Source organism: Camelina sativa, chromosome 18 (genome assembly GCF_030686135.1).
Source record: "Camelina sativa cultivar CO46 ecotype springtype chromosome 18, ASM3068613v1".
In the NCBI taxonomy this organism is placed as follows: Eukaryota; Viridiplantae; Streptophyta; class Magnoliopsida; order Brassicales; family Brassicaceae; genus Camelina; species Camelina sativa.
In genome coordinates this window covers 11,984,348-12,008,141 of record NC_141897.1, presented here as the reverse complement: position 1 = coordinate 12,008,141, position 23,794 = coordinate 11,984,348, and the positions used below count along the sequence as shown (strand labels likewise).

At 39.8% G+C, this 23,794-nt stretch overlaps 3 protein-coding genes across 7 annotated transcripts; 2 read left to right on the top strand and 1 right to left on the bottom strand.

The window, feature by feature from the left end:
* The first annotated feature begins 4,736 nt into the window (after positions 1-4,736).
* Positions 4,737-5,739, top strand: LOC147922795 (uncharacterized). Its single transcript, XM_087497787.1, has 3 exons — positions 4,737-4,759; positions 4,842-5,107; positions 5,297-5,739. Exons 1-3 carry the CDS (start codon positions 4,737-4,739, stop codon positions 5,737-5,739), a joined length of 732 nt encoding a protein of 243 aa, XP_087353913.1.
* A 2,028-nt stretch (positions 5,740-7,767) lies between these two features.
* Positions 7,768-12,214, top strand: LOC104760856 (disease resistance protein RML1B-like). Of its 2 annotated transcripts, XR_763041.3 has the most exons (5): positions 7,768-8,390; positions 8,454-9,549; positions 9,657-9,953; positions 10,058-11,473; positions 12,096-12,214. XR_763041.3 is itself a non-coding variant. In XM_010483841.3 (4 exons), exons 1-4 carry the CDS (start codon positions 7,915-7,917, stop codon positions 11,420-11,422), a joined length of 3,234 nt encoding a protein of 1,077 aa, XP_010482143.1. In that variant the 5' UTR covers positions 7,768-7,914; the 3' UTR covers positions 11,423-11,669. The 2 variants fall into 2 exon arrangements, 1 of the variants encoding a protein (XP_010482143.1); XM_010483841.3 differs by lacking the exon at positions 12,096-12,214 and having other exon boundaries at positions 10,058-11,669.
* A 978-nt stretch (positions 12,215-13,192) lies between these two features.
* LOC104763244 (uncharacterized) lies at positions 13,193-19,072 on the bottom strand. Of its 4 annotated transcripts, none has more exons than XM_087497425.1 (4): positions 18,983-19,072; positions 18,448-18,846; positions 13,894-18,194; positions 13,193-13,246 (listed from the first exon to the last, which is right to left on the bottom strand). In XM_087497425.1, the coding sequence occupies exon 3, from the start codon at positions 18,058-18,060 to the stop codon at positions 16,888-16,890; it is 1,173 nt and encodes a 390-aa protein (XP_087353551.1). In that variant the 5' UTR covers positions 18,061-18,194; positions 18,448-18,846; positions 18,983-19,072; the 3' UTR covers positions 13,193-13,246; positions 13,894-16,887. The 4 variants fall into 4 exon arrangements, with proteins under 4 accessions (XP_087353551.1, XP_087353552.1, XP_087353549.1 ...); XM_087497426.1 differs by having other exon boundaries at positions 18,448-18,803; XM_087497423.1 differs by having other exon boundaries at positions 13,894-18,846.
* Between the last annotated feature and the right edge of the window lie 4,722 nt (positions 19,073-23,794).

Below are 23,794 nucleotides of genomic sequence, written 5' to 3'. Positions count from 1 at the left end.
GGTCTGGTCAAAATGTGGATCTATGGAACGATCTCTCCTTCTCTTCTCGACACGGTCCTCAAATCGCGTTGCACTGCTCGTGAGCTTTGGGTCACTATCGAAAACCTGTTCCGTGATAATAAGGAGGACCGAGCAATTCAACTAGAGAACGAGCTGCGATCCTTCACGATTGGTGATCTCTCTGTTCATGACTATTGTCAAAAACTCAAGTCAATATCTGATTTGCTTGCTAATGTCGACTCTCCTATCACTGAGCGCTCGTTGGTGATACATATGCTGAATGGGCTTTCTGACAAATTTGATAACATTCAATGTCATCAAACACAAGTCACCATTCCCCTCGTTTGGTGCTGCTCGATCTATGCTGCTTCTGGAGGAAGAGCGTCTCAACAAACCCTCCAAACAGGTAACTTCTGCTCCTCTTGGTACCTCTACACCTCATCTGCTGTACACCGACGCAGGTCCATCAACGCCTCCGTCATCTCATGCGACCAACAATCGCAATTCATCTCCGCAACACTTTCCTCCTCAAACCAACCATGGACATCAAAACAGAGGACGTGGTCGTGGTCGTGGTCGCAACAATGGTTACCGTGGACGTGGTCGACACAACAATCACCACAACATTAACAACTCATGGATGCCGTAACAACCATCGTACTGGCCAGCTCCACCCCACCAGCAACCGTGGCCTCCACAACAGTGGCGTCCATCTCCAATGGCGTATCATGTTTCCACTACTCTGCCTCACAACAATGGTATTCTCGGGGCGTATCCTTCCTCGGTGCCAACTGGACCTCTGATGCCAACTGCAATTCCACCAAACATTGCTCAAGCCTTCGGCACCATGACGCTGCAGAACCCGCAGGATTCCAATTGGTATATGGATACCGGCGCCACAGCACACATCACGTCGGAACCAGGTACTTTACGTTCAGTTTTTAATTCGAGTACCATTCCCTCGGTCACTGTTGGTAATGGATCTTCTCTTCCCACCACCTTCATAGGCTACCTTTATCTTCCTTCTAAGACTAGACATCTCCACCTTAACAATGTCCTTGTTTGCCCCTCTATCATTAAAAACCTTGTCTCTGTTCGTCAGTTTACCACCGATAATTGGGTTTCCATTGAATTTGATCCCTTTGGTTTTCTTGTTAAGGACTTGAGCACACGGACTCCTCTTCTCCGATGTGACAGCTCGGGCTCCATATACTCCATCAACAACTCGTCCACTCCACCTCTTTCCTCTCCTCAAACGTTCTTGTCTTCCTCTATCAACTCCACCGTGTGGCACCGTCGTCTCGGCCACCCGGGAAACTCCGTTTTCAATTCTCTTATTTCTAATGGTTTAATAAATTGCTCAAAACCAGATTCTTCTCTTTGTCATGCTTGTCAACTTGGGAAACACGTTAAGACTTCCATTTGATAATTCTATTTCAATTATTTCTGAACCATTTCAAGTAATTCATTCTGATGTCTGGACCTCTCCAGTTTCCAGCATCAGTGGGATCAAATACTATGTTGTTTTTCTAGATCATTATAGTCATTTTGTTTGGGTATATCCTCTTAAACGAAAATCTGAAGTGTTTTCCTCTTTCTTACACTTCTCGGCCTATGTCAATAATCAATTTGGTCGTACAATAAAGGCCCTCCAATGTGATAATGGTGGGGAGTACAACAATCGGCTTTTTCTTGCTCACCTTGCCTCACACGGCATCACCTCACGTTTCTCTTGTCCCCACACATCACAGCAAAATGGGAAAGCCGAACGCACTCTACGTACTTTAAACAATTTTGTACGTTCTCTCCTGTTTCAAGCACACATGCCCACATCTTATTGGGTAGAAGCTTTGAACATGGCCACTCATCTCTTCAACATTCTTCCATCTCAAGCCATTCATAATGAGATACCATTTACAAAACTCTACCAACAACCAGTCTCTTACGACCATCTTCGTGTTTTCGGATGTTTGTGCTATCCAAACCTCTTAGCTACCACCCCACACAAACTAGCGGCGAGATCAATCGCATGTGTCTTTCTGGGTTTTCCTTCCTCGCACCGTGGGTATCGCTGTCTCTTACCACTAGAAAAATCATCATCTCTCGTCATGTCACATTTGACGAATCCACTTTCCCGTTTCACACTCTCGCTCCACCTCCACTACCTCTTACCAATATTGATCCACTACCTCCTGTCTCTCCCTTACTCCGTCAAACACCATCACAACCTCCGGCTCCGACACCGGTGCTGCAACCAACAAACACTGACCCTCCGCCACCAGTTCCTGTTGTGGTTCCACCTCCTGCCCATAAAATGGTAACCCGTAGCAAAAGTGGTATTACCAAACCACGCCAGCCTCTATCGCTTCTCACTCAAAAAATCTCTCCTATACCTTCTTCTCACCTCAAAGCTCTAGAAGATCCTAACTGGCATGGTGCAATGGATGAGGAATATGGTGCTCAAATTAAAAATCGAACTTGGTCTTTGGTTCCCCGTCCCAAATTAGTTAATATTGTTCGTTCTATGTGGGTATTTACACACAAACATGATGAAGATGGAAACCTCACTCGCTACAAGGCACGTTTGGTGGCTAATGGTAAGTCTCAAGAGGTTGGTATTGACTGTGATGAAACGTTTAGTCCGGTAGTAAAATCAGCAATGATCCGCATGGTCCTCGACCTTGCTCTCTCCCGCAATTGGTCCATTCATCAATTGGACGTCAAAAATGCCTTCTTAAATGGTGAACTTGATGAAACTGTGTACATGCACCAACCACCGGGGTTTCGAGATTCGTCCAAGCCAGACCACGTTTGCCTGCTTCACAAATCCATTTATGGACTCAAACAAGCACCGCGAATGTGGAATCAACGGTTTGCATCATATGCTTGTCGAGTTGGTTTCAAGCAGAGCAAATGTGATTCCTCTCTTTTCACTTACAACACCTCCCAAGGCAGGGCGTATCTCCTTCTATATGTTGATGATATCTTGCTCACCGCGTCGTCCACCGCTCTCCGCGATGCCATCATTGCTTCTCTCCACAGTGAGTTCACCATGACCGACCTTGGTCTGGCAAAGTATTTCCTTGGTATTTCCATCAAGCGGAACTCTGCGGGTCTCTTCCTTGACCAACGACAATTTGCATCGGATATAATCTTACGGGCCAACATGGACAAGTGCAACCCATGTACAACACCGGCAGATCCTCGCACAAAACTCTCCTCTGCTGACAGTCCTGCCTTCTCTGATCCTACACTCTATCGCAGCTTAGCAGGTGCTCTTCAATACCTCACTTTCACTCGCCTAGACATTGCATATGCTGTTCAGCAGGTGTGCTTGTATATGCATGATCCACGAGACTCACACTTTACTGCACTCAAACGCATCATTCGGTATGTTAAAGGCACACTTCAGCATGGCTTGCAGCTCACGTCAACGAAAACCTCCTCGTTAACGGCTTACACCGATGCTGACTGGGCGGGTTGTCCCTCGACGCGACGCTCCACCTCTGGCTACTGCATTTTTCATGGTGACAATCTCATCTCATGGTCTTCCAAACGGCAACACACAGTTTCAAGATCAAGTGCCGAAGCAGAGTATAGAGGTGTGGCCAATGTGGTTGCTGAAACGGTGTGGCTATGCAACTTACTCCTTGAGCTTCATTGTCCCCTCACCACTGCCACACTTGTCTACGGCGACAATGTCAGCGCTGTCTACCTCTCCTCCAACCCGGTGCAACATCAACGTATGAAGCATGTGGAGATCGATATCCACTTTGTACGTGAGCGGATAGCTCTCGGTCACATCCGTGTTCTACACATACCTTCGTCAAGCCAATATGCAGACATCTTCACAAAGGGTCTTCACACACCTCTATTCATGGAGTTCAAGTCCAGTCTCGGCGTCATGAACAATCCGGCTTCGACTGCGGGGGAGTGATAGAATATGAATACTGTAATATTCCAATTATGTCCCTATGTAAACCTAATACACTTGTATATATACTATTGAATCAACACAATACAACACAAGGTGAATTACCAAGTTCCAGGTTTAAACCCAATACCTTAGGCATTTACAAGTTTATCAAAAACTATTTTGCCACCTTAGTTTTATGTCATAGTATGAAAACGTTAATTATTTATATATATATATATATATATATATATATATATATATATATATATATATAATTATGTAATCTAAAATTGATTTATTTTTTTCTTTCTTAATCAACAGAACCCATAATTGTTTTATTGTTTTTATTACCCAGATCAATTTTAGTAGAAACATGTAAATCTACAAAAAAAAAAAAAAGTTTGTGGGGTTTGAAGAGTGAATGAGGTTGGAAGATAAATATGAATCATATCATATAATTTGCTATAAATATTAGATTTGGTAGAGAATTTGAAGGATTTAATTTTTGAAGTATTGGCCATGGATAAACAAATCTAGGGTTTTTTTGTTGAAAAAGAGAGATGAAGAAGAAGAAAGAGACAAGAAGAGGAAGATAGAAAGTATTTTTTTTTTTTTTCAAGACGGAATTATTATTATTATTTTTTTTTATGACTTCGGGTAACCCGAAATTACCCGAACACGAAGACATCCGATCTGAATCCGACCCGATATTAGAAAATACTTGATCGGGTTTTATATCTCTACATCCGAAAATCTGAAAACCCGAATATCCGAACCCGAATCCGATCGGATACCCGAATGCCCAGGCCTATCGAAAACAATGACAAAACTATTCTTAGCAATGTAAAATTTAGCCGATTGTCGAACAATTCTAATTGGATTATTCAGTTAAAAACTACTGTTTGATAGTTCGTACTCTTGGTAGTTGGATGTGGAAGAAATTGCTGAAATATCGATCCCAGGCCAAAGGTTTCCTATCCATTGAGGTTAAGAGTGGACTTCAAACTTCCTTCTGGTATGATCATTGGTGTACCATGGGTCAGTTATTTGATGTCGTTGGTAACTGTGGTTTTATTGCCCTTGGGATTCCCTCCTCGGCTAATGTTGCCTCCGTCCTTGCTTCTCACCGCCGTCGTCGTCAACACAGGGCAGCTGTTTTGAATGCCATAGAAGAAGAAATTGGCACCCTCCGTAATAGAGGCACTTCCATAGAGGGAGATGTGGCTTTTTGGAGGCACTCCAATGGCAACTTCCTCCCTTGTTTTTCTACATCATAAACTTGGTTGCAGCTCCGCCAATCTCAACCTCCGGTGCCCTGGGCCAAGGCCATCTGGTTTTCTGATGCTGTTCCTAAATTTTCTTTCATTCTTTGGCTTGCAGTGCGGAAAAGGCTCACAACAGGCGATCGCATGGCTGTGTGGGGCAGAGGCATATCCTTCTCTTGTGTTTTTTGCCAAGCACCAGTTGAAACGGTGGAGCATCTTTTCTTCTCTTGTCCTTATTCTTCTCGGGTATGGGCAGTTTTAACAAGGAAACTTCTTCGCCACCATTACACGACTTCATTTCCACAGATCCTCTCCCTTCTATCCAGTTCCACTTTCACTGGGACCCCCTGCTACATTCTTCGGTTGGTTTTTCAAGCTACAGTTCATGCTATCTGGTGTGAACGGAACAAGCGTCACCATGGCGATCCCCCTAATGCAGGGACTCACCTTGTTAAGACTCTGGACCGTTTGATCCGCAACAAGATTCTTTCCATATGTCGCCTCCGCCCTGACAAACTCACGGATGGACTGCACCTTTGGTTCCAGACACGTCCTTAGATTTTCTATCGTTTAGAGCCTGATTCTTTATTTATTCTGATGCTTCTTTCAATTCTTTGAATCTTCTCAAACACACGGACGCAACTATTGTACAAAGGTCCTTTTTTTATTTGAATAAAATTTAGCATTCATTCAAAAAAAAAAAAAAGAATGACAAACTAGCTAGTCTTAGCAATGTAAGGACAAAATACACAAATGCTTATAACAAGGACAACCTACATGACTAGACATCAATGGAAGCACTTTGATCAGCGTCTAGGTCTTCGAATTTTTTGCACCACAAATCACCCCATCTAGTTTTAAATTGCAGAATCTCCATCACAACTGCAAACAATCCAATGACACCAATGATGGTACTGTAGGCAATCTTCCATGAGCTTCCAGGTTGCAAGATGGCTAATCCCTTGTAGGTGTTATAGATGCTTAAAATAATCACTATATAACCCATAGTGTGATGATACCAATTCCAGTATTTCCTATATTTATGATCCTTGTCCGGTCTTGCTTTGATGAAGAAATCCTAGAGCAAACAGAAGTATCCCTATCACTGTATGTGGCGTAGATCTCATTCCAGTGTGCTTGGCCATATAGATTGTAGTTCCTAATCCTCCCAATAAACCGACGACATAACCTGTAGTTTGGAAAATGATGTGAACGTAAAACCACACGAATGCTTATAACTAGGACAACCTACATGACACTTTATAGTTAACTTTTGTTAACCTCCCAATAATCCTCCCAATGTGTCTCGATTCTCGAATTCTCGATTCTCTCTATGTATTCTTACACTTTAGAGTTAACTTTTGTTATTGTAGTTCTCTGTAATCATAATCCTAATTACTTAGTCAAAGATAGTATAGCACGAGACACACAAAAAAAATTGTAATTGCATAATTACAATCCTAATTAATTTATGTTTGAAAGATTGAGGTTTCAATTTCGAATATAGAATTTTTTTTTTATATAAATTCAAGTTTGTAATCTAAATTTTGTGTTCATAACATCTTAGTTTGGTTCATGATATTTCAACTTTTTTATGAATAAGATTAGTTCTAAATTTTGTGTTCATAACATCTTAGTTTGGTTCATGATATGCCGACTTTGCTCACCAAGCACCTTGACAGACAAATTCGAAACAGGCTCCTCTCAATTCCATCCGGCGGTCGCTACCAAGGATGTATGGCTCTCTGGCTAGGCTCAAGATAAAAAGCTCCTGTTTATACAGTTTTAGCCAAATTTTTTTTTTGCCTTATAGTTTAGCAATGTTAAGATCACACACTTAAAACATTTAAAACACTTGGTGCATTATGAGATGTAAACAGTTTTTTCGAATAAATTTTACATTTTATTCAAAAAAAAAATAATAATAATTTGCAACTGTATTCAATAATAAAAAAGGTTTCTAACCCATTTCAAATATTGGGGGTTATAAGAGGAAACATGGCTGCATTGTAGGATGGTTTTAAATCATTTTCAAATGATTTTTTTTTATTGGGATGAACAGGTAATTTATAGGAAACTAATTAAAAAAAGACTTTCACTACTAATCCATTTTTAGTATTACGCAATATTTGACAGCTGTAAACACACACAAATCTTATATTCTGTATGATAAAAAAACCTAACTATTATTTAAGTTTTGCAGTAGTAGTAGGGCAGTGTCGACTTAACTAGGGGTGGACAGTGACCGCCCCGGATACATATATTAAATGGATATATATATTAAAAAAAAAAGTAGGCACTAAAACAAAATTTATAAGTTAAAGAGACAAAAATAAATTTGTAAGCTAGAAATGATACAACAAAAAAATTATATAAACGAAAGAGACTCAAAAATAAAATCAGTAAGTTTTTTAATAGATTAAGAGGCATTTTATTTTTTGCCCAGTCGCTAGCATATAATATGTTTAAATCCGCACGGAGTAGGGTCTAGCTATTCTAAAGAAGAAGAGTAAACTAATCAAGTTCTTTATATTTTTGTTTGCCAGAGTAAATGAACCACATGTTGTTTTCACTTTCTTTAATTAGTTTTTGAGTTAAAAGAATTTAAAAAGTCAACAAGCTCAAGAGTGAGAGAAGACGAGTACGAACCACTATTATTATGACTTCTCCCAACCACAACAAATCTGAAACCAGAGGACTTTTGAACAACTCTCAAGTCACAAATTCACTCTCATGGCTTCTTCTTCTCCTTCTTCGTCGCCTCAAAACTGGAGATACCGAGTTTTCACGAGCTTCCACGGACCAGACGTGCGTAAACTATTCCTCAGTCATTTAAGTAAACAGTTTAGCTACAATGGCATTTCCATGTTCAACGATCAAGAAATCGAGAGAAGCCAAACCATAGCTCCTTCTCTAACAAAAGCGATTAGAGAATCAAGGATCTCTATAGTCGTGCTCTCCAAGAATTACGCTTCTTCGGCATGGTGCTTGGATGAATTGTTGGAGATTTTGAAATGCAAAGAAGATATAGGACAAATAGTGATGACGGTCTTTTACGGCGTTGATCCGTCTCATGTTCGGAACCAAACCGGAGAATTTGGGAGCATGTTCAATCAAACTTGTGCTCGTAGAACAGAGGAAGAGAGACGAAGATGGAGCCAAGCTTTGAAAGTTGTGGGAAACATAGCTGGGGAACACTTGCTTAAATGGTAACATTTGCTATAATTTGCTATTTTTGATGGAAACTATTTGAATCTTTTCTCTTTTGTCAGGGAAAACGAAGCGAAGATGATTGAGAAGATTGCGAGAGATGTATCAGACAAACTAGTTGCTACTACACCGTCTAATGATTTCGATGGCATGGTTGGACTTGAACCTCATTTGTTGGAAATGAAGTCTTTGCTAGATTTGGATAATGATGGAGTTAAGATTGTTGGAATCTATGGTCCTGCAGGTATTGGTAAGACTACAATTGCTAGAGCTTTGCAAAGTCTGATCTCCAATAGGTTTCAACTTACTTGCTTTGTGGAGAATCTTAGGGGAAGCTATCATAGTGGTCTTGATGATTATGGTTTGAAGTTGCGTTTACAGGAACACCTTCTTTCAAAGATTTTGAACCACAATGAAATGAGGATAGGTCATTTAGGTGTTATACAGGACAGGCTATGCGATATGAAAGTCCTTATCGTTCTTGATGATGTGGACGATCTTAAGCAGTTGGAGGCTTTGGCTGATGAAACTAACTGGTTTGGTCCTGGAAGCAGGGTTGTTGTAACCACGGAAGATCAAGAAATTTTGGTCCAGCATGGTATCGACATTACATACCATGTGGGGTTTCCATCTAGAGAAGAAGCTCTTAATATATTTAGTAGATATACTTTTAGACAGAGCACTCCATCTGATGGTTTTGAAAAGCTTGCAAAAAGAGTAACAGAGCTTTGCAGCTACCTTCCATTAGGTCTCCGTGTCATGAGTTCATCTTTACGCGGAAAGGATGAAGATGAATGGGAAGTTATACTGCATAGGCTAGAAATTAGCCTTGATCGAGATATCGAGAGAGTACTTAAGATCGGATATGATAGCTTAGATGAGAATGAGCAAATATTATTTCTCCATATTGCAGTTTTCTTCAACTATAACGATGGTGAATTGGTGAAAGACATGTTCGTTGACAGTAATGTGGATGTAAAAACCGGTTTGAAGATCCTAGTCAATAGATCCTTAATAAGTATTACTGGAAATGGGGAGATAGTGATGCACAGACTACTACAACAAGTGGGTCGTAAAGCCATTCAGAGACAAAAGCCTTGGGAAAGACAAATCTTAATTGATGCTCATGAGATTTGTCATGTCCTTGAAAATGATACAGTAAGTTCTTTTTCTTTCTTTCTATGTGTTATATTCGTTAGATATAACACATTGATAAAGTTAGTAGGCAAAGAGAAATAAATCCTCTTATTGGAAATTTGGTTTAGGGTACGGGAGTTGTCTCTGGCATATGGTTTGATACGTCAAATACCAAAGAAGTGTTTATAAGCAAGAGAGCGCTTACAAGAATGCCTAATCTTCGTTTCCTCAAAGTTTACAAAAGAAGATATGATGGGAATGATAGAATGCATATACCAGTGGCGATGGAGTTTCCCCATCGCTTAAGGTTACTACACTGGGAGGCATACCCAAGCAAGTGTCTTCCTCCAACATTTCATCCAGAATATCTTGTTGAACTGGATATGAAGTATAGCCAGGTCGAGAAGCTCTGGGATGGAACCCAGGTTGGTTTCTCTATTTCTATTTTTTACATTGAATCTATGACCAAGTACTTTTCTCTGCATGTTATATGATATTGTCTTGTCTGCTTTGTTGTTCTATATATTAGCCTCTTACAAGTCTCAAGAAGCTGGATTTGTCAGCGTCCTACCATCTAAAAGTTCTCCCAGATCTTTCAAAAGCTATAAATCTTGAGACATTGAAGCTGGGTATTTGCGTGAGTTTGGTAGAGATTCCATCCTCATGTTCACAACTTCATAAAGTACAGAAGTTCTGGTTGAGTACCTGCAACCAAAAAGTCATTCCAGCTCACTTGAGCTTGGCATCCCTTGAATACGTCTTCATGAGAGGATTCTCAAAATTGAGAAACATTCTAGTTATCTCAACGCACATAAAAAAAGTAGATGTATCAAACACAGAGTTAGAAGATGTACCTGCATCAGTTACGCTGTGGTCTGGTCTAAGGTCTTCTTCTACTAAGAAAAGTGGAATGCTCAAGGAAATTACACATCACCACACGAGTGTAACCGAACTAGCCCTGAAATATACTGATATTGCAAGGATTCCAGATTCCATCAAAGCTCTTCATGGGTTACAGCACCTTATTCATCAAAGCTGTAGATCACTTGAATCAATGCCAAAGCTCCCTGGTTCACACACATTCCTACGTGCAGAGGATTGTGAATCACTGGAGACAGTATTTTGTCCTTTATACACTCCAAATGCGCTGCTCAGTTTCGACAACTGCTTCAAATTGGGCCAACAACCGGAAACAAAAAAAATCCAACAATCATCTCTTCATGGGTCGGCTCTCTTACTTGGGAGTGAAGTCCCAGCAGCGTTCCATTACCGAGCTAAAGGAAGTTCTTTGACCATTCTTCCTGATGTTATCAATCTTCTTTCTGCTTTCTCAAGATTTAAAATCTGCCTCGTTGTTTCACCTAACCATCAGACAAAAGAAAGTAGCATTTCCAAACTATTGTGTCGTACCACAGGCGAAGGGGACTTATTCCTTCCCATTCATGAGGTCTATGTTTACGCTTTTCCTGGATTTCGAACGGAACACCTGTTTATATTTTACTCTGACTTCCTTGAAGATCATATTAAGTACCCTGGATTCTGCAGAGAGATAGTGTTCGAATTCAGCAGCATATTCCATGACTTTGACGTTATTGAATGTGGTGCTCAGATTTGGACCAAGCAAAGCACTGAAGGGAGCAATAAATCAAGATTAAATAACCAAGTGGTTGGATATCGTCTTCATAGTGTCACTCATGAGATTGAATCCAGTGATTCATCTGAAGATGAGAGTGATGTCCATGTCCCTGCTCCTCGTAGTCGTAGATATGTGTGCGACTCGAACTCTGTGAATATTAAACGCAGAAAGTACATAAATTGTTGGAGTCTACTCATGCTTTGCTGCGATCTTTCTAGTATTGTGAGAACCATCAGAAGATTTGTCTCAGGAAGATAGTAGAATACATGCTAGGAGCAAGGAAGCACCATCCATCTCTTTGATATTATGGTAGATTTCTTCCTCCGTCTCATTGGATATGTTTGTTTCCAATTAATTAGAACAGAGAACAACAAATATCATTCGGTATCTATATTTACGTATCTGGATGTATTAAGAGTCACTTGGTACTGTTCCATTACTTACACAGTATTTGTTTCCTTGTTCGAATCTTGATATGCCTGACTACAGAGTTAGCAAGAACAAACGCCGTCTTAGGAGATTCAGTCTGTTTACTCACTAACTTTTTGTATGCTAAAAAGTACTTCAGCTATAGCCACTTTGGTTTGATTACTATCTGATGATTTTTTTTTTGTGTGTTTTATTTCACTTTAGCTGAACTTTAAATCTGTGAAAATCTAATTGAGCACCTAGTTTTCATTTAACTGATCTGCTCGTAACTTACTAAATATTATCCGTACATCTGTTTATTATTCTCTACACATCTGATTTACATGAGTTTGGTTTCATATTTTGACATTTCTGTTACTTTCTTGCATATTGCAAATTTTAAAAATTTCATCAACGTCAGCCATTATGTTCTCTGATTCCGGTTGTTGCCTTCACACAACTGCGTACATGTAATCTATTACTTAGGGTGGTGTCTGAAGGGTTGAATCTTTTGATTCTGCAGGTAGCAGCGCATCAGGCCTGGCTTTGGTGGTTCTGAGCATATCCATGATATTTACTCATGTGCGTGAATTCTGTGTGTAAATATGAACTATGAGTAAATATAACAAACATTATTTGATATTTCTCATACTTCTATGATTCTATCTGTAACAACGTCTCATCGATGGTTTCTAAACGCCTTCAGTCAAATTAAAAGGAACATTAGGGACACTATAATTGCTCGGCGAGAGCTTCTTGATCTAACCTTCACTAATCTGGTCCAGCAAAGGTTTGCCCACGTGAAAAATCCAGGTCTTGATTACCAACTGTTTCATTAAAATTCTGCAGCCCTTGAGTAGCCCGTGACTGAGGAAGTGTAGGGGCACATAAAACCGGCTGTAGAGTTACGGTAAGCCAAGAGAGTTTGAGCACCTAACATGCCTTTGCTTGTTTGATTTATCGCCCAAGCGATCCATAACATAAGTGTAATTAACAACGAGTCTAACACTGGAAGGTCAATACAAGAACGGAAGTTTTTGTCGTTGTTAAAGTTGTGAGAGTTGCATCTAGGTGAACTCCATCGCTTGTTGATCTAGTAAAGCACGGAGCCAGCAGATAGAGTAAACACAAAATCACAAAAACAGTTCTCGAAGACGACGAAGGCATGATGATGAAGTTTCCAGAGTTTAAAAGTCTTATATATATCATACTTTATGATACAAAAAAACCTCAACTCAAAATTAGGTTTTTCCTATTCCTTTTAGTATTAAATTTATCAGTATTTTTAAAAAAAACTTTATTAGTGTTAAATAAGAATAAACGCTGATAAGTAGTCAAAATATATATAACTACATGCTAGATTTAATTTTAAAGTCATACTATAGTCTCAATAATTGTTATTCGTAAGTACATGTACATATATTTTATTATTTACCATTTTTATACGTAGTTCCCTTTTTTCCTTATATGAGAAAAACAATTTTTTTTTTCCTTTTTTCTTTTTTTTATATATGAAAACTGAAAAGTGAAACCCTTGTCGCTCTAGTCTATATATACTACACTACCAAAGCCAAAATTAACAAGTGTTAACGTAAAACAGAGAAGTGAGAAATGGAAAACAGAGTAAATAAACAGAGTACTTTATTGATAGAAATCGGAAAATAACAAATGAAACTAGGCATGGGCATTCGGTTAACCATTCGGTTTCGGTTCGGTTGTATTCGGTTTCGGTTATTTTGGATATAGTAATATAGTAACCATTTGGATATTTTTGAAATTTCGGTTCGGTTCGGTTCGGTTTCTTTCGGTTCGGTTTCGGTTTGGTTATTTAAATAAATAACCATAACTAACATAAATTATATTAACATTAACCAAATAAACCAAATATAACCAAAACTAACCGAATATAACCAAAATTAACCAAATATACAATAACAAAAATACAAAAAAGGGAAAAATATGGATTCAATTTTACAAAATAGTATTTAACTTTGTAAATTCAAAATAATAACATTTACATATATTGATTATTTAAAATATTTAATTGTTTTGAATCTAGAAATAATTTATATTTTAAGTTTATTTTATAGTTTTGCATAATATTAAGTATATAATATTTGATATCTTCTAGGTTTTCGGATATTTCGGTTAACCATTTAATTGTCGGTTCGGTTCGGTTCGGTTTCAGTTAGTTTGGATATAGATTTTTACTAACCATTCGGGTATTTGAAGAATTTCGGTTCGGTTCGGTTTGGTTTTTTTCGGTTCGGTTTCGGTCAGTTATTTGGTTATCGGTTATTTTGCCCAGCCCTAAATGAAACAATGTTCTCTTAGAAACGCAGCATCATCATCCTACCTACAAGAGTCTCGAGAGATATCTCCAGCAAACGATGAGGAAGCGATAACCTAGAAAGCTCTAGAAAATTCAACAAGTTTATCTTTGCATAAAAATAAATGAGGAGCTAACAAGTGCTCATATAGGATGCTAACGTCGGCTAACAACCCAGACAAACGCCCGACAAACACCGTTAACGCCCTCTTATTGCTTTCTGTGATGTTGACATCCTTAAACCGTCATCTGCACAAGCCGCCAACGTACACTTTTTATTCCTTTTTCACGCGCCACACACACTCTACATCTTATCCTTTAATCACGTGCGCATAGTCTCCCAAATACTATATCAAAGCTCCCCCATCGAAGAACCTTGCCCACAAGGTTCAAAGGTTGGGAACTTACGCTGCAAATCATAGAGGAACTCCCATGTAGCCTCCTCCTCTGTCTCGTTAGTCCATTGAACCAGTACCTTGGTAGCAGCTCTTCCTTGACGCTTGACCATTTGACGAGCCAACACTTTCACTGGTTCCTTGACAAGTACATCAGACACCACAGAAGGAAGTTGTGAAGTTGTGAGAACGTTACCTACTACTGCCTTGAGTTGGGACACATGAAAAACTGGGTGGATGAGTGAACTGTCAGGTAAAAGAAGCTTGTAAGCAACTGGACCACAACGTTCTACAATCTTGTACGGTCCATAGTACTTAGGTGCCAGCTTCTGGTTAGACCGCACGACCACTGATCCTTGACGATATGGTTGGAGCTTGACAAACACAGAGTCACCAATCTCGAAGTTTCGTTCAGAACGATGCATATCTGCATACTGCTTCATTCGGTGTTGAGCACGTAAGAGATGGAACTTCAAGACTAGTAGCATATCTTCCATTTCCTGTAAGCTGCGTGCAACCACGGCCACCTTAGACTCTCCTGGGAGGTATGGTAAATGAACTGGTGGAGCTTGTCCGTATACCGCTTCATAAGGACTAAGCTGAGTTGCAGTGTGAAAACTCGTATTATACCAAAATTCAGCCAAAGGAAGCCAATTAGCCCATAAATTGGGCCAATCACTGCACATCACCGAAAATATGTCTCCAAGCAGCGATTGATCACTTCAGTCTGTCCATCGGTTTGTGGGTGGTAAGCGCTTGAGAACTTCAACTCTGTTCCCTGTAAAGAGAACAATTCTTGCCAGAATGTGCTAAGGAAAACTGTGTCTCTGTCACTTACAATGAACTTGGGACAACCATGAAGCTTGAAAACATTGTCCATAAATGCCTGTGCCACTGTCATTGCTGTGTAGGGATGAGCTAGTGCCATAAAGTGAGCTGCTTTAGTCAGCCTGTCGACCACCACAAAGATAACTGTCTTGCCATTGGAAACAGGTAGTCCGTCGAAGTCCATGGAGAGGTCAGTCCATATAGTGTCTGGAATTGGCAAAGGTTGAAGCAACCCTGGATAGGCAGAGGTGTCGTACTTACACTGCTGACAAACTGCGCAACTTCGTATATATGCTTGAATATCCACTGACATTCCCTTCCAAAAGAATAACCCCTTCACTTTTTTGTAAGTAGCATCACATCCCGAATGTCCTCCTGCCCCTGAACAGTGTATCCATTGTAAGATTGTATTACGCAGAGCCACGACTTTTGGTACCACAATCTTGTCTTTCCTCCGTAACACCGACTGTACCCAAGAGTAATGTTTCTTCGCCGTAGGTTTAACCTGCAACTCTGCAATTAGCTTGCTCAACTCGGTATCGTGATTGTAACTCGCCTGTATGTCTTTAAGGAGATCACATTCCAACACAGACATTGCTAAATGCAATACTTCTGCTCCCTCTACGCGAGACAACGCATCTGCAGCCACATTATCTTTTCCCTGTCTATATTGAATTTCGTAGTCAAACTCAAGGAGCTTAGGCAACCACTGTTGCTGAATAGGCGTGTTCAAGCGTTGTTCCAACAAGTACTTCAAGCTGCGTTGATCGGTCTTTATCACAAAGTGGTTAGGCAACAGGTAATGGCGCCATTTCTGCAATGCAAATACCACAGCAAGTAATTCTTTCTCATAAATGGATAAGTTCAGTTGTCTTCCTTTCAAATAGCGACTAATAAACGCTAGTGGGTGACCGTCCTGCATTAGAACAGCCCCTATTCAAGTGGTACATGCGTCTGTTTCCACCACAAAGGACTTGTCAAACATTGGAAAAGCTAATACCGGAGCTTGGCACAATGCACTTTTTAAGTTGGCAAAAGCTTCTGTAGCCTCTTCAGACCAAAGAAAAGAATCCTTCTTGGTAAGAATGGTTAAGGGTCTTGCAATAGTACCAAAGTTCTTGACGAAACGCCGATAGTACCCAGCTAAACCCAAAAACCCGCGCAACTGCTTCACATTGGAAGGAGTTGGCCAGTCTGCAACAGCGTTGACCTTGGCAGGGTCTGTAGATACCCCACCAGCAGCAATATAATGCCCCAAATACTCAAATCGATCTGTTGCAAAATCACACTTGCTTCCTTTAGCAAACAGCTTGTGTTGTCGCATTGTTTGGAAGACAAGTTGGAGATGACTTATGTGATCATCGATGGTGGAACTATACACCAAAATATCATCAAAGAAGACAAGCACAAACTTGCGTAAGAACTCATTGAACACTGCGTTCATCAAGCTTTGAAATGTTGCTGGAGCGTTGGTTAAGCCGAATGGCATTACCAAGTACTCGAAATGCCCACTGTGGGTCTTGAAGGTGTATATCTTCTGGTTCCATCCTCACTTGATGATAGCCAGCTCGTAAGTCTATCTTGGAGAAGATCGTTGATCCTCCTAACTCATCAAGCAAATCTTCTATCAAAGGAGTTGGGAACCGTTTTTTGATGGTGAGTCCATTTAAGCCTCTGTAGTCTACACACAACCGCCAGCTACCGTCTTTCTTCTTGACTAAGACCACCGGAGATGAGAATGGACTTGAGCTAACCCTGATTGTTCATGTAGTTAGCAACTCCTTTACTATCTTTTCTATCTCATCCTTCTGATAAGTAGCATATCGGTATGGACGCTGGTTCACGGGATCAGCACTTGCTTTGAGTGTGATTTTGTGATTGTGCCCGTTTCGGAAAGGAGGGAGTGTGGTAGGTTCCTCAAAAATATATGAGTAGTCTTTTTGTAACTGCAGTATTGCAGAGTTCTCTGCATTTACTCGCTGGCTCAGCTCCACAGCACACAACATGGCGTCTTCCTGCTGCACCACTTGTTGAGCACAAATCATTGAAATTTGTACCGTGTCTTCCTGGTGTTTGTTGAATTTTGTTGCCTTCATTGTGCGAACTGCTCCTTGTTTGATTCCATGTAATAGTATCTTCTGACTCTTCCACCAGAACCCCATCTCCAGCTTTTGTAAATTCCATGTAATGTCTCCTAACAGTGCCAACCATTGTACTCCGAGAACCATGTCACAACCCCCCAAAGGAATCAACATAAAGTCATCTTGAAACGGAGTACCTTGGAATGACCACTGAAACTGCTGAACACGACCTTGCACACCTAGTTTGCTTCCATCCGCAACAGACACTCGAGTAACTCCAGCAGATTGCACATTAACTCCTAACATTTTTGCAGTACTAGGATCCATAAAATTGTGAGTCGAGCCTGAATCCAAAAGAATAAATAGCACCTGTTTCTTATGAAATCCTTTGACCTTCATAGTTCTATAGTCCGATACCCTTGACACTGCACTGATTGACACTCGAGGAGTGTCCTTTTCCTCCTCCACAACAGCTTGACTGTTGTCCTCACTTCCTTCCTCCTCATCATCCTCTACCTCAATCATGAATACCTGCGACTTCTTATGTTTCAAATAATGATCAGGTGTGTATTTCTCATCACAGATGAAACACAACCCCTTAGCCCTTCTTTCACTCATTTCCTCCTGAGATAAAAACTTTCTGTTAGCCGGAGCTTGAAATCCTTGCTTAGGTGTTTCAGATACGCTCTCTTTCCTGGTGACTGCCTGATTCCTCGAGGTTGAACCGTTGTAGGATGTCTTTGACTGGTACCCTCCTCCAGTACTTCCCTTGTAATGTGGATGAGCCTTCTCGTACAAGCGGCCCAACACCAAACACTGTCTCACCGACTGAGGTTGAAACATGCGTATGTGCATTTGAGTGTCCAATCTGAGTCCTGCCTAGTAAGCACTCACCAAGTATTCTTCAGAGAGTGAAACTCTAGTCTTGATCAACTCAAACTTCTGATGGTAATCTACTATTCCATCCGTTTCCTGCAACTTCTTAAGATCTGCAATCGGATCATCCATCACATCTTCAAAACGTTCTTTTAACAGGAGCTTATAAGAGCCCCAATCATTCAAAACGCTCCTACCAAAAGGTTTTTGAACCACAGAGTGATGCCAAGTAGGGGCATGGCTATCAAAATGCATAGAAGCCATCCTAGCCTTAGACTCACAAGGGGTTCCATCTAACAAGAAAAAATCTTCTACCTTACCCAACCATTCCGTAACTCGTTCACCATCAAAGCGAGGAAAGTCTACCTTACCAAGCCTTGTGACACCATGATAGTGACCATTTCCCCCGGATCCACCACTTCGATGTTGCTCACTACCCCCGGATCCACATCTTCGATGTTGCTCAACATAACCTGCAGATCCACCACATTGTTGTTCAGAGAACCCCGCAAATGAGCCTGGCGTTGCTGACACAGCCATCAGTCCCTTCCCGTTATTCTTGTGCTCGTTGTTGTACACGGTTTGTTTCGGAATCATCTTAATCATGTCGAACATGTCAGCTCCAACGCTTCTGTACGGTTAAGGATCTGCACCATCGGAGCTTTGTCCACCATCACTGCTTCAGAAACTTCCTCCGATGAACCGTCCTCCTCTCTATTTTTCTGAGATCGAGTTCCAACCATCATTTCAAAGGAAAGCTTAGCTCTGATACCAATGTTAACGTAAAACAGAGAAGTGAGAAATGGAAAACGGAGTAAATGAACAAAGTACTTTATTGATAGAAATCGGAAAATAACAAATGAAACAATGTTCTCTTAGAAACGCAGCATCATCATCCTACCTACAAGAGTCTCGAGAGATATCTCCAGCAAACGATGAGGAAGCGATAACCTAGAAAGCTCTAGAAAATTCAACAAGTTTATCTTTGCATAAAAATAAATGAGGAGCTAACAAGTGCTCATATAGGATGCTAACGTCGGCTAACAACCCAGACAAACGCCCGACAAACACCGTTAACGCCCTCTTATTGCTTTCTGTGATGTTGACATCCTTAAACCGTCATCTGCACAAGCCGCCAACATACACTTTTTATTCCTTTTTCACGCGCCACACACACTCTACATCTTATCCTTTAATCACGTGCGCATAGTCTCCCAAATACTATATCAACAAGACAGAGTCTCTCGTCTCATCCGTTCATCCTTGAATCATTAATTGGTAGAGGAACATGACGACTCATGAGTCTCAGATTGGACTCGCCTTGATCTCCGAGCATTGTTCAAGTCACTATAAGAAGGCATTCAAGTCTTTGCGATCAGTACCTTCTACTGATGCAATCTTCTTCATTGATGAAGACGACGACGGGGAGGAGGTTTCGTCATACCTAGAGCCGAATAATGACAGTGAACTAAGTAGCGTGGTTAACGGGTTACTGAAGTCAAAGGACGACGATGATGATGCTCCATACAGAGTAGATTGGTTGTTTTTGTCTGCTGATTTGCATGAGAAAGAGACGGAGAAGAAGAACAAAGATGAGAGATCATTATCAACTTCTCTAGAGTCTGCCATGGTGATTAGCGTTTGATCCGACATATTAGGTCAGTGGTCATGGATTCATGGCTTGGTGGCTACATCTTGACGACATAATGATCTCTTTTCTTCTTGTTTTCATTAATTGATATATATATATTTTCTTATTATGTAAAGCAAACATCTACCGGAGTGGTAGTACCATCTATATGATAGTATTAATGTTCCTACTTGCGATCGACTTAAATTGCCATATTATACCCAAAAGAATACCTTTCTTTTTTAACCCTTTCACATAAAGGAACTGCAACCATGTTGATTATAGTGTTATACAATTTTAAAGATCATGAAAAGCTAGCAAAGTAAACATAATTTAAATATTTTAAACAAACAAGTAAATCATACTCAATTTTGTAAACATATACCTGAATCAGTTTATATATATATTTGACATCGTTCATAATAAATTAAATTATTACTGAACTCAAATAAATCTCAATATATGGTTTATTGCACAAATTTACTTAGGTGTTGTATAGGACTTTGTTCTGATTTTTATTTCTTTAGTTCCATTTAAGGTCATTCCGGAATCTGTAGGTTCAGTTCAGTTTCATTCCGGACTTCTCAGTTCTCACCATATTAAAAAATCACAAAACTATGTCTGGTTTTGTTTTAATATTAGACCATTTACAAAAATACCCTTTTTAAGTGTATTTTTTTGCAAAAATATCTTCTCTTTTGTTGCTCATTTTCAAATATACTCTCTTATATGTATAAAACGTGAATCTTGAGCTCCACTGAGTGGCTTACTGTCAGAGAGTCCATCATATAAAAGTAAAAATTCCAGCCAAATATTTTTCCGCAAATATTTTCCTGCCAAAAACAATTTCTGACAAAGTTTTCCGCAAGTCCTTAAAAATCTTTGTGAAGCTTTAAAAATCCTTTGTAAATCCTTTAAGAATCTCTTAAAAACTTTGTAAAACCTTTAAAAACTATTGTAAATCTCTTAAAATCATTGTAAATCATTTTAAAACCCTTTAAAAACTCTTGTAAACCCTTTATAACCCTTGTAAATCCTTGTAAAACCTTTAAAACCTCTTATAAATCCTTTAAACATTCTTTGAAATCATTTTAAAATATTTGTTAAATTCTTTAAAAGTCCTTGGAAATATTTAAAACTCATAGTAAATCCTTTTGATAACCTTTAGAAATTCTTGTAAATCTTTTAAAATCCCTTGTAAATTATTCATAAAACCTTTTTAAAAAAGCTTGTAATTTTTTTAAATTTCAGGATCACGATTTGCATAAAAAAAATTTGGTGGGAAAATTTTTGTCGGAATTTTTTTTGGGGGGGGGGGAATTTTGTCAAAATTGTTTTAACTAGAATTTTTCTTGGCGTGAAAAATTCAAATATTCATTTTGTTGACTTTAATATTTTTCAAATAGGGGTAAAATAGTCACTAAAATAAAAGAAGGCAAATTGAAAATAGCTTGAAAATATATATTTTTGAAAAGGTTATATACAAAAGAGTATTTATAATAACATCTCTTTTATATTTCAGTTTTTCTCAGATTTTTGGTTTATAAATATTGTTATCCAAATTAAAATCTAATTTCTTATTGATGGTTTTAGTATATTTTTTACTTCGATTTGGATTTATGGTATTTTACTCACATATATGTTTATATTTTAAAGAGCGTTCAGTATGAAATTGATATTTTATTTATAGCTTAGATTAATTTTGTTTAGATATAATTAAGTCCTGAACATAAAAGGACTGTATTTTTTTTTTTGAAAATATATAAAATAGATGAATAAAAAGAAAATTGTTTGATAAATTATTATAATTCTAAAATTAAAGGATTACTATTTTTATTTGAAAGGGTATATAAAATAATAATATAGGATTTTTTTTTTTGGTAGGGGACTGGGAGGAAACCTCCCAGAATATTATTCAAACTTAAAAATTATACAAGAACTTGGCATGGATAGCGGAAACCCAGCTCATCCTCCCTAAAAATCGACTGAACCTCAGATGGAACAGACTCCAAAAAAAGAAAACCCAAAGGTAATGAAAAAGCATGGTTAGCCAAACCATCGGCGAGACGATTAGCTTCCCGGTAAATATGAGTAACACGGACTGACCAGTCCTTCTGCATAAAGCCATGACACAAGCATACCAGCAATGACAAGGGATGAGTGTCACCGACCCCCTTGTTAAGAAAACCCACCACCAACTCTGAGTCTACCTCCACCTCGAGACAAGAAACCTGTTTCTCCCAGGCAATGTATAAGCCGTAATATACACCTTATAGCTCCGCCATAGATGCCGAACATCGACCTATATTCAAAACAAAACCTCCACACCATTGACCACCACCATCTCTCAACACACCCCCAGCCGTGGCCAGACCAGGATTCCCTCTTGACGCACCATCCGTATTGAGCTTCATCCAGCCAGAACTCGGGCTTCTCCAGCCAATCATACGTTCTACTCGAGGTCGTGGAATGACCATGTCCTCTCTGTTAGCATTCAAAACTGTCAGTTCCGTAGCTAAGTCCTTGATGAACTTCACTCGATCCCTGCATTTACATCTCACCCCAAAGACGTTTCCACATCTCCATTTCCACCCCCACCAAACTGCAACTGCAAACAGTGTAGACCAAGGGACTGCATCAAGTATGACATCGTCTGAGAGATTAGCATAGACCCAATCCAGAAGATGCCCTTGAAAGAAAACTTGGCGCATACGCACCGGGACCAACCTTTCCCATACACCCGACATTGTCAGAATCGCGGAGAATGTGTAAACAAGTCTCCATCCCACCCTTACAAACAGTACAAATAGCTGACTCACACAAGTGTCTCCTATGCCTTTCCACATTCGTCATAATAGCTTGATTCCCAACAAGCCAGAGGAAAACTCTTATTATTTCTGGCACTTTCACACCCCAAATCCTGCTAAAGAACTCTGCCATATTTGGGCTTGGAGACATATTTCTGGTTAACAAAGCATATGCGGATTTAACCGAGAACCTCCCATCCATTTTTTCACCCCACGAAATCTGATCCTCATTATATGTATCATTAACATGAACAAAAGCTGCCAACTCCAACCTCGTATCTGAAGAAACATAAGGTAATATCTTATCAAGGTCCCATCCTACACCAACTTTCCACAAGTCACAAGCTTTCTCATGAACCGCCTCCGCGGGTACATCCCTTGTCGCCAACTCCACTAGAGGTGAATGTGAAAACCATCTGTCAGTCCAGAACTTGACTCGTTGACCATCTCCCAACACCTAACTTTGACCTTTACACACCACTTCCTGTAGGCCTGTACCAATGCTTCTCCATGTAGAGGACCAGTTTGACTTCACCTTCAGCCAGTCAGGATTATTCACCTCCCCGACCTTATACTTACTTCTTAAAACTCTCCCCCAGAGACTCTGTTTATCATGTAGAAGCCTCCACCCCACTTTAGCGAATAGAGCTTTATTCATGTCCTTCGAAGCCCTAATACCTAAACCCCCATCCCCTTTAGGCATACAAACTTTCTTCCAAGAAACCAAATGTTGTCTCCTTCGTCCTCCCGTACCACCCCATAGGAAAGTGCGAGATATTTTATCCAGACTAGCCAAAGTGGCTTTAGGAAGCATAATCGTACTCATTGAATGAACCAGAATGGAAGAAAGCACCGCTTTCGTGAGTGTCAAACACCCAGCCAAGCTTAGAGTATGGCTTTTCCACCCTCCCAACCTCGACGAGACCCTCTCTAAAACTTCTCCAAAGGTCTCCTTATTCAACCGCTTCTGTAGGACAAGCATTCCCAAATACTTCCCCAAGTCTTTAGTGCTCTTAATCTCACTCTCTTCACTAATCAGCTTCCCCAACTCTCTTGACACATTGTTAGAAAGAAAATTTTTGACTTCTCCAAACTAACTTTTTGTCCAGAGGCACCACAAAACTGTTCCAAAACACTTCGTAGAACCCAGATTTGAGCTACTGACGCTTCAGCAAATAGAATCAAGTCGTCAGCGAAACATATGTATGAAAGCTGAGGGCCTCCTCGTGAAAGGGAAATTGGTTTCCATCGTTTGTTCACCACCGCCCTATCAATC